The sequence below is a fragment of the Athalia rosae genome, chromosome 5, assembly GCF_917208135.1.
Source record: "Athalia rosae chromosome 5, iyAthRosa1.1, whole genome shotgun sequence".
In the NCBI taxonomy this organism is placed as follows: domain Eukaryota; kingdom Metazoa; phylum Arthropoda; class Insecta; order Hymenoptera; family Athaliidae; genus Athalia; species Athalia rosae.
Genome location: NC_064030.1, coordinates 15670468 through 15685864, shown reverse-complemented (window position 1 = coordinate 15685864; position 15397 = coordinate 15670468). Strand labels below are relative to the sequence as shown.

General features: G+C 42.4%; 1 protein-coding gene across 1 annotated transcript in view; it reads left to right on the top strand.

Moving 5' to 3' along the window:
* Positions 1–511: 511 nt before the first annotated feature.
* LOC105683952 overlaps positions 512–15397 on the top strand; it is a 68923-nt gene continuing 54037 nt past the window's right edge. Inside the window, exon 1 of the mRNA XM_020851177.2 lies at positions 512–1931. Coding sequence (XP_020706836.1) covers positions 1850–1931 — 82 coding nt within the window. The 5' untranslated portion in view covers positions 512–1849. The remainder of the gene's footprint in view (positions 1932–15397) is intronic.

The following is a 15397-nucleotide window of genomic DNA, read 5'->3' as shown; positions in this document are numbered from 1 at the left end:
ATCTTGTTTTTCTCCGACTTTCTTCACTTCCCGTTTTTATCTGCGGATTTCGATAAAATTCGAGGTACGATTGAAATGAAAGAAAATTCTATCAGATCCGGTGCGAAGAGTTTGAAAAACGTGTGTCACCTTTTTTTTCTTCGTCTTCTTCAAGGTCAACTGACCCGATTCATATTGTCTCTCATAATCATATGATCATATTTTCAAATGATCGATGATCGATGTGCAGTTTTCACAGAATGTGGGGGCAAAAAATGTCAGTTTGTTTTTCGATAATTATCGTGACGGGTTTTTGGGGTGGTTTTTTTTTGTTTTTCATTTCGCAATATCGTCGGCATTGTTTCCGATCGGTGTACACATATCTGGAGGCCTAGGTGGGTCCGAAGCATCCCCGAAGTCGCGGGTAGCAGCATCCCCGGCCGTTGCGCGGGCTTCTAGTCGAGGTCGCGAGGTACGCCCACTCTTTGGTATAACCAGCAACCAACCCCTCAGTAGCGCCGGGTACCTCGACGCGATAACACCTTGGTAAAGATTCCGTTAAACGTTATCTTAACAGAGGAACAAACCTGCAGGGGATCCGCCCACGCAAGTGTCAGAATCGCTCGAAACAATAACCGAGAGCCCCGATAACCGCCTTCCCCGCCAAAAACGATCGTCGGAAAAAAATTTAGCTAAAGAAAATTAAACCTGAACGACTTGCTGTTAAAGGAAATAAAAAAAAAAATGAAGAATAGAGAAATTCATTAAATTCTATCAGACCGAATGCAACTAATAAGTAGCATCTTCGCTATCACATATGTACCTATTTGCAACTAACAATTTCTCAACTTTTAACACATAACTTTGGTAATTTTATATCGATTCATCGGAACTACGTACCTACCTTTTTATTTCACTTTCTCGTTAATTACTTTTTCTTCTTTTCTCTTTTTTTTTTTCGATAACCATTTTCTTTTTTTTTCCCATTTCGTACGTATACGAGTTGAAAGAAAGAAGAAAAGAGTGAAAAAAAACTTTTCTCGACGGCTTAAAATTTACGTATCTAAAAGTTACTTGAATAAAGTTTTCGCACACGATATACGTGCGATATCTGGTATACGGATTCATGTGCAGTGATCCCAAAAATTGAACCAACGTGCTTCATTTTTTGACGTTGTTGAAAGAGAAAAAAAAAATTTTTTTTCCAAACATTCATCGTGATAAGAAAAATTGAATTGAACTTTTTGAAGTTTTTTATGTTTTTCTGGGGTTTTTTTTTTTTGTTTTGACAATCTTCGATACACGTGAATACCTCGTGAACGATAAATAAATTGCGAAGTGTCGATCGAGATTAAAACAAATGAGAATAAAAACGAAAAAGTTCATCGGAAAATTTACAACGAGATAAAGTTTAACCACCAACCCCCGTCTGAATAATTTCACGCGATGGCTTTGCGCCGGAGAAAAGAAAGGAAATATTAAAATTTACAACGTGCGTTTCACTCTGACAGTGTCCTGTGTCTATTTCGTACGAAACGATTAAAAAGAAGAGAGAAAAAGGGGGAAAAAAAAATAATAAAGTTCAGTTTTTTCAAATGTGAACACGGTGACTCCGGTTTCAGGATTGGGAATTAAACCGTACGTGCTGCAAGTTTACAAACAGTGAGAGAATATATATAAAAAAAAAACAAAGGAAACGAAAAAAACGAAAGTTTTCATCCCTTGTGCGGATGTGGGGGTGATATCCGCTTTTCGAAGGCTCTTTAACCACTGGAATTATAATAAAACAAAACTAAAAACAAAAAAAAAAGCGGGGGAACGAAAATCAAATAGAAAGAGGAAAAGAAAAAAAAATCGCTCGACCACGAATATGTCGGGCTTCGTCATCGTCACCGTTCTCCTCATCTTCGAGGCATTTTATCTACCCCTTTCGCACACCCTCTCCACTAAGGGTAAGTCACACTTACCCTCGGTATTAAAAATATTGACACTGTTGCGTTATTCTCTCTTTTGAAAACCACACGCGATATGTGCTTTGTTATCCTTTCGAATTACAATTTTTTTTTTCTCTTCTCGTCTTTTTTTTTTCGACAAATTTAATATCCGCGGTGATCCCGTTGGTAGGGATGAAAACGAAGGGAGTTTTAGAAATAAAAGAAAAGAACATTTCACCGTGAATTTGTCGATAGAGTTTTTTTACCATGCGGTGGGTAGTTTCGCTTGAAATTTGATGGAAAGAAAAACGTGAATAAAAGTAGAGAGAGAAATATGTGTAGTAAAAATTCACGCGGATCGTGCAGCAGGATTATGACGGATGGGGTTGGCGGTTTATAGGCGAGAAACAGTCGCGGATAGAGAACGTGCTGGTGATTTCAATTTGATCGAAGGAGACCCGGAGCCGTACTTCTCCGGTTAATTTTCGATCACGGCTAAGCTCAGTTCGGAAGTTTCTTCCGTTTCTTTTTTTTTTTTTCACTTCTGCAGTTTTTTGTTTCACTCGTCCTATTTTATTTTTCCCACCCCTCCCGGCTCTCTCGCTTTTTTTCGTTTATTTCAACTTTTCGACGTAAAGTTTCGTCCGACACTCCGGCTCTCGAATGTCTACGTGGCTTTGAAGTGAGAGGAAGAAAAAAAAAAAGAAAAAATTAACAAGCAATTAAATCAAATCTGCGGAGAATCGAAAATCGGTGATCCTCGTCGATGAACGAGATTTAAGAGTTGAGGAGAAAATCCGTATTCTCGAATATTTGCGATCACAGTTTTATCACAGGGGAAATAAAACACCCTAGACGCCCACCGATAAGGGGCAAGGCGCGTGGCTCTTTTCTTTTTTTTTTTTTTGCGGCATATCCAGATCGCTGACGTTCGATAACTTAATATTGATAAAAAAATTTGTAACGAAGGAATAAGGCGATAAGTGACGACGTCGGCAGGCGGGTTTGAGAAATGAAAGAAAAAAATAAGAAAATAAAAAAACTCGGGTCCGATATCGCGACAAAAGACCTCCTTCGTGACTCGGGTGAACCTGAGGTATTATAATTAATCGTTTAATTGGGGTTCGTGATGCTTACCGTGGTGTTGGTACCTCCTCGTCGTGTAGCGAAGTAACCCAAGACTTTACATGTTTACGTATTCCCGTGTAAATTTCGTACCACACATACGCGAAATTCAACGATGGCTAATTGATCAAAGTCTCGGTTTCGATCTCGATGATATTTTCCAGCTGAGCTGAAAAGTCGGATATAAGCTGGCTCTGACCTTCCAAGGACGTTAAATTCAGCGGACCAGTTTCAAAGAGAAAAGTTCCGTGCGAAGTTCCGGAACTGATAGGTCGGGGCTGGGGGGGAGGAGGGGAGGGGCGTGGTCGATCTTAGACGGCAACGAATTTCAAGCTCGTGCCCGGACGGTCATTTTTTTTTTTCTCATCTTAATTTTAATCTCGATTTTCGTTTTTCAACCTTTCCCCCCCCCCCCCCCCCCCCCCTTCTACGCGCGTCCCTCGGGTTTTTTGCAGTTGATAATTTATTCCCTCGTAAAAGCGCACCGGCGAATATCGACGCTACTACGAAATGAGAAAATAGTGTAAAAGAAAAGTGACGACGACGGAAAATTAATTAAGAGAGTCGATTTTCAAAGGCGTTTGTGAATCTCCACTGCGAACGGGCGTTGCGTATAACGTTTATAGATAAAAGGCGGGAAGGGTCATCCCGACGGTTTAATTCGAAATCTGATCTCCGTTACGAGTTTCGAATTCTGAACGGTATGAAATACGTCTAGTCGTACAATTTTAAAGTTCTCCGATCGGTTATTTTTGGTTGTTTTTTTTTTTTTTTTTTTTTTCCTTTTACTCACCTCTGTGGACACTCGTAATGAAATTCTCGGCGACGATTACATCTTCACGTAAATAATAAACCCATTGAGGTAGGGATTAAAAAAAAAAGGAAACATCCTTTGTCCTCAACGTGTTTTTGTGTAGGTAATATCACGTCATGATCCGCGATCTTTTTCCGTAAATTCAACCGACACGCAAATCAGGATTGATTCGAAGTACAACGTCGTCGTCGTTTCTTTCTTTTGTATCTGATTAATGTGAGACTCGAGGTAAGAGAAAATAAGAAGGGGAGAAAAAAATATCCTCAATTGTAAATCGATCACCTCACTTTTATTTATTTGAAATTATTTTTTCTCCTTGCATTTTTACTTGATTTATTTCTTTTTATATAATAAATATCTTACAGCTAGTATTGTATATCTATAGTTTCCTTGTACACCGCTGAACCTCCAGTGCATAGCATATCAGGAATAATGAGATGTTCCGTCTTACTCTTGGCGATATTTTCTTCGGCTGGTTTTTCGGTATAACTGAAGTGGCGGCGTTCGTTAGCCGTACGGTTCAACGGACAAATCAAAATATCAAGCGAACGGAACGGAATAAAAAAAGAATGTGTACATAATATATTTATATAGAAGAAAATAATGTTGAAAAAAGAAACGAGAAGAAAAAAAAATCACGTCTCGGAATCGAATGAAAAAAAAAAAGAAGTAATTCGAGAGGAAAGAAGGAAAGGTGGAAGAAAATCGGAGGAACGCGATTGCAGTTTTTAGTGATAAAAAAGCGAGAGAAAAAAAAGAAGCGGACCATGACCTTAATTGAGGAGGAAATGTAGGATAATAATGAGGGCTATTCGCAGAATGAAACAAATTGATAACGAAAATATGACGATATAACGTATCGATGAAAAAAAAAGAAAATTGTGGGGGGTGAAGAAAATTGGTAGATTTCACAAAATTTTTACCGATATATTTTTGTCGCATTCGGCGCCACATTACTCAGCTCCGTCGATTATGTAATACGAAAACCGAGCCAAACGCGAAATAATTATCGGCATCGAATGCTTCCTCGTTTTTCGTTAATTCTTTCGTTCGTCTCATTATTATCTCAATTCGTTTCTCAGATCGTAATTCGATCTTCGACGAAACCGACCAATTATTAATCGCGAAGGTATACAATTTCATTCTGTTTTTAAAACAAGTTCCGATAAGGAATACTAATTCTCGACACGAGTATGATGATCGTTATAGCTAATCATAATTATCGAAAGATTCTTCTTCGGTTACACCAGGTGGATATCGTGGCACACTCATCTTTGGAGTTTGCTTGCAGCTGAGAAACCCTCAAGTTTCATATTGTCCTAGTAGTTGGTATGTATCGTATGTATCGAACTTCGGATTCCCGGAAGTTAGTCGTCCGACGCTGTACGCGCAATATCGCAGCATCGGTATACGTGTGTGTGCATAGATATACCAATCACTCTATGTGCAGCACGAGAAGCCGGAGCTGACGTTACCGCTAACGGAAACCCGATCGCTTCGTTATCGGACCTCGTATGTTCGAAAATATTTCGGTCCTCGGCCGGTGCATCCGGAGGAGAAGGTGTCTCGAAGCGAATCGCACTTTTCGGATCGCCTCAATTTTATCCGCGGGATGAGCGGCGAAAATTGCTTTTGGATGCACGAGTACATATTATGGAACGTTGGTTGTGTGTTCGCGAGTCCGGTTGACTTGGTTTTAGTTGATACAGTTAACCGAAACTCCATGGAGTTTCGGGCCGGGTACATAAGACGTCAGTTTGGCGTGTACAACATACCGTATAATACCTCGTGCCATAACTGTACCGAAATGTAAGTGAAATTTGCAGGTTACCCCCCCCCCCCCCTGTTTCGGGGCGATACGGATATACCGCGTAAGGAGAGTACCCGACCTGAACCTATAACCGTACATATTTACCCCTATCCTATATAGATGTGCGGGTGGATTTCGCGATACCGCAAACATCGAGGGTGTGTACGTACGTTAAATATAGTCATCCTTGATTAAATCCTACGGCATTCTACGAGCTACACATATCCTGGAGAACATCATGTAGTAATGTTCAAAAACAGGTGCTGCAACTGATGCACAGTTTGCAGTTTACGTTTAAACTACGATACACACACGCACACACACACCCCATCACTCGTACCCACACCGTTCAACGGTATCGCGCTGTTCAATTTGTGGTGGAAGATTTAAATTTACGAGCCACGCTTATTAAACGCAGTTGAAAGAAGGGAGAAAGATGAAAAAAAAAATATATATACATACCGCGATGGTTTGATAGGTAAATTGAGGAAGTTTTTATTTTTCTTTTATTTTTATTATTTTTTTTTCATTTTTAGTTGATGTTCCAGTCACTGGATACGTAGGTACATGGGTGTACGTGGTGCGGCGGAGTATAGCGTGTATATAGATTTTTACGCCGCGCCGACGTGTCGTACGTATATCCCGGAATATATATGGCGCGGTTCTTCTCATCTTTCAGTTTTGACGTTTTCACGCCACTCTGAACGCGGAAATGATCCCTATTTTACATATTGCTTCGACAGTTTTGCCCTCTTGAACCTACCGCATATCCCTCTTCTATCATACCGCCAAAAAACGGCCAATTCCTACCCTCCCTCCCCCCCCCCCCCCCCCCCATCCGGCCCACACTATCAAAAACTCTTCGTCTTCTTCGACTGACATGTGCGAGAATATCTACGCCCGAACTCGCGCGAGGAAGAAGTTGTCTCTTTTGTCCACCCGCTGCGCCGTCTACTAGTTTTCCATGTTCTATGGCGCTGCGCGTTAGCGTGCGACATTTGCAGAATTTGAATCCTCTTTTCTCACGTTAATTTCGCGCCTCAATCGTCGATTTCCGAAAGCTCGTAACTTTTTGTAAAATGCACTCAGAATATCGGTATTAGATCCAAATCGAAGGTCGAACCTTCGGTTGCACGAATGCAATAACTGGTCGACGAGTCGAGAGATGAACGGAAGTGGACGAGGTCGTAGAAGTTGAGATAGAAAGGATAGGTTGGTTTTACTTTTCAATTTATTTTCTCAACTCGGTTAATTAGTTGATTGTCGCAGTCGCGTTGCCGCTTCGGTTTCGACGCAGTGGATGTAGCGAGTGTACCATGGCGTTGTCCCGGTACTTTGAGCCTCTTCGCATTCCCGAAGGATTTGGTATAAGGAGTACTCCTTTGATTTACCAGCTAGCTAGCTACCGGCGATGCGGCGGGCCAACCGACCTCGCGGAGATGCCTTGTCGTTGACCGCGATAAGCGGATGAAGTCCTCGAAGAGGAGCGAATAGTTGCTCCTAGGAAGAAAATCGATTTCATCCCTTGGCGACCCTGCGATCTGCTGCTATAGTTACGATGTTTGGTAACCCGCCCCACCCGACGTAACGGTGTTCCTATTTCTTACGATCGAAATATACACCTGCCCCCGATGTACCACGGAATAAGGACCGGTAGAACCGGAAGCGACGATACGCTATTTTGCTGTGACAGTTTTTGTGAACTTGACCGAGCGGCGGCCATGTTTTGAACATGTAGATCAGTACAAAATGGCCGCCTATGCTACGTTCGTTGATTGATGTTTTAAAAAAGGCGCCAGAAAATACTTGTTCAAAACATGGCGAACAGAAAATACTTGTTCGGAACATGGCGAACAGAAAATACTTGTTCAGAACATGGCGAACCGAAAATACTTGTTCGGAACATGGCGAACAGAAGATGCTTGTCCAGAACACGGCGAACAGAAAATACTTGTTCAGAACTTGGCGAACAGAAAATACTTGATCGGAACATGGCGAACCAAAAATACTTGTTCGAAACATGGCGAACAGAAAATACTTGTTCGGAACATGGCGAACAGAAGATACTTGTCCAGAACATGGCGAACAGAAAATACTTGTTCAGAACTTGGCGAACAGAAAATACTTGTTCGGAACATGACGAACAGAGAATACCTGTTCAGAACATGGCGAACCGAAAATACTTGTTCGGAACATGGCGAACAGAAGATACTTGTTCAGAACATGGCGAACAGAAAATACTGTTCAAAATATGGCGTCCTTATTCTTTGGCTATACCCTATTACATAACCACCGACCTTGAAGCTACTTCCGCTGTACCAACGTTCGGATAAGGAAAAGAAAAATTGGAATCATCCTACGACTCGGAATGCCGGAAGGAAAAGAAGAGGAAGGAGAGGTGGATTGATTTCGTGGGGTAAAGAGGCCATAAGTTTACATGGGTTCGGTAAAACTCTTCTAAATCCGCACGCAACACTTTCGGGCGAGTCGTAAACGCTTGAAGCCCACATGATAACGACACGCCGCGGTCGTTAACGTGAATCCAAAGGGGTTACGGCCTCTGCAATTATTCCAGTAAATTATTTCGCTTCCAGAAACTTAGTTAATCCGCACTACCTGCGCCTCATTGTCCTCCGTTGGGCCGATTCGATTGCTCTGATGATCAATTTTTACAGAGAAATTAAAGCCAGTCAACGATCGATTCTTTTGCTCGATTATTTTCAAAACGGATGACGAAAAATGAGGAGAAAAAAGCGTAGGAATGTCGAGGAAAAAAAAGACGATGCCTAATCCAAATTAAAAGGCCAGAGAATTCGCAGCGGCCATAGTCGAGTATAAGGGTCTGTGGAGAGGGGTAACGGAAAAAAGATCCTCTTAACAGAGTCATCAATGTGTTCCGGCTGACGGAATCTTTTCTACGACAAAGTTCGGTAGGTCGGGAGAAGAGAGTGAAAAAAAAAAAAAAAGAGGAAGAAAGAAAGAAAGAGACCGTGCGAGGCCCTGGAAAAAGGAAAGGGAGAGGGACTGGGAAAAGGAAAGAGCGAAGGGGATGGGCCGCCGTAGCGGAGAATGTGGTTTTTCTTTCTTACCAGGGAAGAGCCGATTTTTCTTCATTTTTCCGAGACACACATTATTTTACCGTAGTTTATCACCATTTCCTTTGGCGTTGCTTGGTTTTCTCTTCCAACATTCGTCGGCGGTTGTCTTTCCTCCTGTTTTTTTTTTTTTTTTTTTTTTTTCTTCTGTATGCACATATATTTTTATTTGTTTATCTTCATTATTATGACTATTTTTGTTTTTTTTTTCAATTTTATTTGTCTCGGCCATAAATATCATATAATACAAATGGGTTCGCGACCAACAACCACCCCTTTATGCTTTGCTGCATCATATACGTACGGAACTCGGTAACGGTTAACGTCGTTTTCTTCGTTTTCTTCATTTTCGTCCTCGACTCGAGTCCCTTTCAAATCAGCACAGGTATACGACATCGCATTATGTCCCTGAAAGCTATAAAACAAAAATCGAATGAAAATAAAAATGAAATTCAACCCAGAAAACTGAAAAACTACGCATCACGCGATCACGTCACTCACGCGGAGAATTCTATCGCTCCTCATTCGAATTCGTATCCATCGAGGAAAAAAAATAATTACATCCCAAATTTTCACACACTACGGTGAGGAAGACGTCCGAACGTGGGTCGCAATTATTTTCGTACGACGACAGGAATTTTCGCTCGATATTTGACGAGGGAATTCGAAAAATTCATCGAGCAAATAAAATTAGGGGTCGGAATCGGAAGTGAGGAAGGTAAAAAAAAACAAAAAACTGAAAATAAAAACAGACACACGCGAGAAACAGCTATGAAAAACGAGCGAAAAAACGAGGGAGGGTGTGCGGTATTTCTGGGGGTAGCCAATTGTTCGGTCGAAAAATTTGAAAAAAAAAAAAAAGGAGAGGAAAACGAATGGAAGAAAAAAAAATTTCATCGCCTTCCCGATCGACTCACCTCGACGTCCCGTTTTCCTACGGATCCATTATACGTCCGCATATGCTCGTACGCGTACACGGGACACGGAGACTCGGGGAGAAACGAATAGGAATTACACTCGGATGATTTAATTAACAGGGTGGCAGGAGAAAAGGTCCGCAGCCCCTCCTCGATGCTCGACGAAACATTCTTCGTCCTTTTTTTTTCTTCCGTTCGTTTTGTTTTCTTGTTTTCTTTTCGTTTTTCTTCCCCCTTCGGCCACCCGATGTTCCTCCATTTCTGAGGGCGGGAACTTGGGTTCAACGACTATACGCAGTAATTTCCATCTTGCAACACCACCTACGGTACCCGGTGCACCGGCACAGTACTGGGTAAAAGTAATATTTACCAATTACTGCCAACTGGAGCGTTTAATGCTCACCCCCCTCCCCCCCCCCCCTCAACCCTCGACGGTATGACGACAGAAAAATGTGTGCTTATACTACGTGTTTTTCTCTGTTTCTGTGTGTGTGTGTTTTTCACGCCGTTATACCGGAGGTAGATGTTGGCAGTCTCCGGTAATAAACGTGTCATTAAAACTCTTAAAACTAAACAAAATTGGAACTGCAATGCGGTTTATAAAGTTCGAAAAAAAAAAAAGTATTTTTCCTTCTTCTTTTTGTTTTTTTCATTTTATAAACTTAAAAAGTTAATTGGCAGTATTTTTTTCCCTTCATTTCCATGGCCAGTCGGCACATTTTGACAGTAAGACCGACGCTCCGGATCGTGTCACAACAAAGTTTAATTAAAAAAAGTACACTTATACATATATATATATATTTCTACGTAGATTTTCTATTCGGATATTTCGCGGAACGCGAGGCGGAGAGGAATATGAAAGAAAAAAAAGAAACGGAAGAAAAAACCGGGCGCCGACTGAGATGGAATGATGCAATTAGTGTCGACTAGATCTCTGAATGGGTTTGGTGTGCCCGGACACCCCGTTGACTGAGGGAGATGACAGCTAAACTTCCCCACTTCGGATGAGGATGAAAAATAAACGTTCCTTTTCTCTTCTTTAATATGCGTATACATGACATACGTGGAGTCGCAATTTTTTTTTTTTGTTTTTTTTTTTTAAAAAACTCGAAAAGACGCGAGAGGAAGAGAAGCAAAAAAGAAAAAGGCACACCGTACGACGCGTGAAAGAATATTCACCCCTCATTTCGTCCCTCTTCTTTTCAGTTTCTATTTTCTGAGAGAAATGAAATAAGGAAGTGGCTCGAACCGGTATGAGGAGCAGAAAAAAAAAAAAAAGGTTGGATACGAAAATGTCTTCCATTACCATCAATTTGAAATAGGAAACGTCCGAACGTCAGATTATGGGGAGGGGGCGGCGGGAGGAGGGGACGGAAAGTTTTCGGCTTTTCACACCCCGTGAAAATTGGGGGAGGGGGGGATGACTCACGGCGGTAGCGGATCGGGGTCGGAAAGCATGTTCATATGGGGCCAATTCGATAGAGGAAAGGCGGGATAAAGAGGAGGAAGAAGAAGAAGAATTATAAGAGGGTCGATTCATCCTTCTCGTTCAGGGGTTGCGTTCTACCGGCAACTCCCAAGAGTGCATTACGTTGTAGGGAACATTCCCAGGAGGATTTTCGTCATGGTTTTCTGATACGAATTAAACGCGCGTGTAGAGACATCGCCTATTATCGTTACACTTCCGATGCAATATCGCCGTTCTCGTGCTCCGCTCCTCAATTTATCTTACTTACAAAACGACCTATGTGCCGAAACGGCGCACGCGACGCCCAAATTTATCGCTGAATCGAAACTACGCATTTTGCGTCATTACTTTGTCCGATAACAATGACCGCGCACACCAATCCCGTTAACGAGGCATTGACGATCCAAAGTCTCGATAATTCACAACGGTATTATATCGACGTCCTGAAATATCCCGTATACACAAGCGGAGATCGTAAACCACAAACAAAACCGCAATCCTCCGACAGACAACGAATATTAAATCGGATCCCGATGCTCTCTGGATCACGGTTGGATTTCTAAACTCCCTCGATATTATTCGATGCATCGGAGTGCGGTACGAACCGCCATTTTCTTTTTTCTGCCAATCAAAAAGGTCGACGAAATTCCTTGCGGGGTTTCCTCTCTACGCGAAGTTGTGCGTTCGTGGTTTCGAATCCATTCGCAGAATCCGAACGTTCGACGACCTTGAACCAGTTCTTTCTTCCTGTACTTTTTTTTATCTCGCGTTTTTCCTTTCTTTGAATTTTCTTCTTTTTTTTTTGGATCGCGTTACGCGGTGGGTACGTACAAAAGACTCCTTTCGCATGTGCATATACGTACGTGTACGTTACGCCCCAATCGCTCATGCGAGCGTGAAAACCCGACCAGAAGAGAGACAACGTTGAGTCAACTCGACAATTTGAGGTGTTGAATTGCAAACGACCCAGCTGCCTCCGCGTATATCCCACTTCTCCAACATCCATCGATCTAAGCGGATCTTTATTCAAACCAGATGCATACTCACGTATTATACGTTCAACGTAACAGAGGAAACCTCCGAGCGAAGTGGAATACGTTATTCACATCCTGATGATACCTTATCTCGACCACTTCAACTATTAAGTTGAAAACGACGTGCATGTACATCGATAACGCGCTCCACATACCGCGCATCCCGCGAGAGAATCGGGGAATCACTCGAACTTGGCCACGAAACAGCCAGTTTCAGAGAAACGCAATCGACTCCGTGAAAAAATTTAACTCCAAAAAACGCTCCCTGACAGCGCACAAAGATGGCGTCGCCTGGCTCCTGCCACCCTGAAAGTGAGGTTGGGTTCGCGAGCCAAAATTTTGACGTTATTCCTCGTTTCCGAGGACTTTAGGCACGGTATAAAGACTGGTAGAACCGGAAGCGACGTACGCCATTTTGCTGTCGCCATTTTTCGTGGCCTCGACCGAGCGGCCGCCATGTTTTGACCATGTAGATTATAACAAAATGGCCGCCAATGCTACGTATTGTTGATTGATGTTTTGAAAAACGAGCCAGAAAATACTTGTTCAAAACATGGCGACCGCCGTTCAAGGTCGCGAAAACTGGTAACAGCAAAATGGCGTATCGTCGCTTCCGGTTCTACCAGTTCTTATTCTATGCTTCAGGCCCAGAACTGGCCCAATAAAACTTGATTTCGCGTAACTTTCGAAAGGTGATGTGGTTGTGAATAGGTGAACACCTTATACCCAGACGTTTTCGACTAACCTGCAGTTTTGTTCGAGTGGAAAATTCGGTGCACTTGGTATACAGAGTATATATATACGCGTTTGAATCTTCGTTTCGCATGGATGAGCAGTTAAATTTTGTTGCAGATGTACAATACCACTCGTATATACGTATACATCGGTGTGTATATATAAATGTGGAGATACTGCTGCTGCACCGGCAATCTGTTGTCTCCGGGTTGTGTTGCTCGTCGAGAAATTTCATCAACTGCAGTTATACTATACATACATGTACCTATCTACCTGTACCAACAACGCGACTAATTACAATTCCATTCGTGTTCCACAAATCTCAATACAAAGGACGATACCCGTAGCGGAGAGTTCCGCAGGTCCGTCTCGTTAGTTACATAAATCAGTACCTGGAAAAATCGCATCGAAAAATCGAGGAAAAAAAAAAAAATTCACTCTCGTCCAACGGTCGAAAAACATCGCACCCTTGTTCCGCACGATGCCAGTTATCTACCATATAAATTTTTTAGAAATGGAAAACAAAAATTGGGCAACTTATTTTCGAAAAATCGAGGATTCTTGAAGGTCGGTTCAAAAGAGGGTGTGAAAGTGTCCTGCTGAAAGATCCCGTACAACCGTCGTTCGTTACGACGGAAGTGTAGAATTGATACACAACGCCGAGTAGAAATTCAGAGAGCAGTTTTCCGTCGTAGTTTCCCTCAAGCGTTCCGTTGAAGGACAGAAAGGCACCTGTCAGCGACACTATGCACACTTATATATCCACCCTGGGCGCTAGTCGAGCCACGCCCTGAAATTTGCTGCAGATCCTCGTCCGTTAATATCCCGTGGTAAGAATTACGTACGCGCGTATTTACGACGTGTTAATATTCATGGGGTCGGAGAGGACCGTTTAAAAGTCGCTCGATGAGGGACGCCGGCTGTTTCGGTACGATTCGTTTTGATCTCCTAGTTTAAAATATCGACCTCTTTAAAATCAAGGGTCGATTCTCGCGGCCTCCGCGTACCCTCGCCTCGGTCGAGTTACCCGCGCGTTTCCAAAGGGTGCGTGGCTCGCCGCGGCGTAGATATGCGGAAATTTACGACAATAAACGCACCGCCGAAACCGCCCCGATTCCGCCGCCTTGCCAGGAACCGAACGAATATACGTACGCGTATATACGTGTATATTTATACGCGCCGATAAGAGGTGTTTCATTATTTTCCTTAATCGAGCCCCCCGCGCACGCCCCGAGTGTTTATCAACGATTTACTCCGGCTGGTTGGCCGGAGAAATTTAATTAAAGTACTCGGTCGAGTGACTGGATGATTGGCGCTATATGTTTCACCTCCGGTCGTAAGCCGGTTGCTCCGAAGGGAATCGATTTCGTCCGATCGAAAGTTCAATTTTTAAAAAGGCGATTCCAGCTCCCCGCCCGGTGTGAAATATAAATTTTGTTCCGCTGAAACAAACTGAAATAAAAATGAGAGGTGATGGGGACCGGTTGGAGTTTTTTTCCTCTCTTTTGCCAGCCTATTCAACGATTTTCAGCGGGGTGTTGCAACCCGTATTCGCTGCGTCATGGAAGACAATATTCTGATTTGCATATATTCTTCCATGTATATACAACTAGTTTTGCTTACAGGATGCTCGTTCGCTTAGAATATATCCCTATATAGCCCCGGGAGACCCGGTTGTTCCATCTTCGTGTACACCATGTACATGTATCAGGTATTACAACCCCTCATTTATTATGTAGACCCCTTCATTTGAATAAGGCTATACCTAGCTACGCCCTATACCTCCGTATGATGATGCAGACCCTATAGCTTCTTGTCCTTTACCTATATATATATCTGTATATACCCACGCCACGTGCATTATATATACACACAGGTATACGAACGTCGAATACATAGAGCCTCGAGCTCGATGATAAAAAATAATTAATACGAAAGACCGGCTTCTTTCCAAAGCTTGCGAGCGAATTTCGAAAAAAACTTCATTTTATCTCAAAATTCTTCGTTGCCCAAATTCAAAAGTAGCTCTCTTCATTTTTAGTCTACATTGTTTTTATTTTCTTCGTTTCAACCATCCTGTGTTCGCCACTGGAGATTCCAACCCCTTACTCTCGAATTTCTCCTTTTTTTTATTCCCGTTTATTTTTTAATTCTTTTTTTTTACACAAATATTGGAGGGGTACGTTCGGCGTAATCCATCTTTTCACGATATACAATACCCCGTGGTGTACAGGTGTGTAGTATTTGGCGCGTACTCGGTCGTCTGTGATGTAATTTTATCGGCGTTAAGTCCCTTGACGCGATTTTCAAACACGGTGCACGATTTTCAACGCGAACCAGGAACAAACCCGTTTCACTTGTTTATTGGTCAATAGAATATTTCCGCTGAGAAATGTGTACACGTATACTGTCTCGTGTACGTATACACCCATCAGATTACACGGGGTTTATTTGCGGTATCTCCCGATATCTCTGTGCACGTCAGA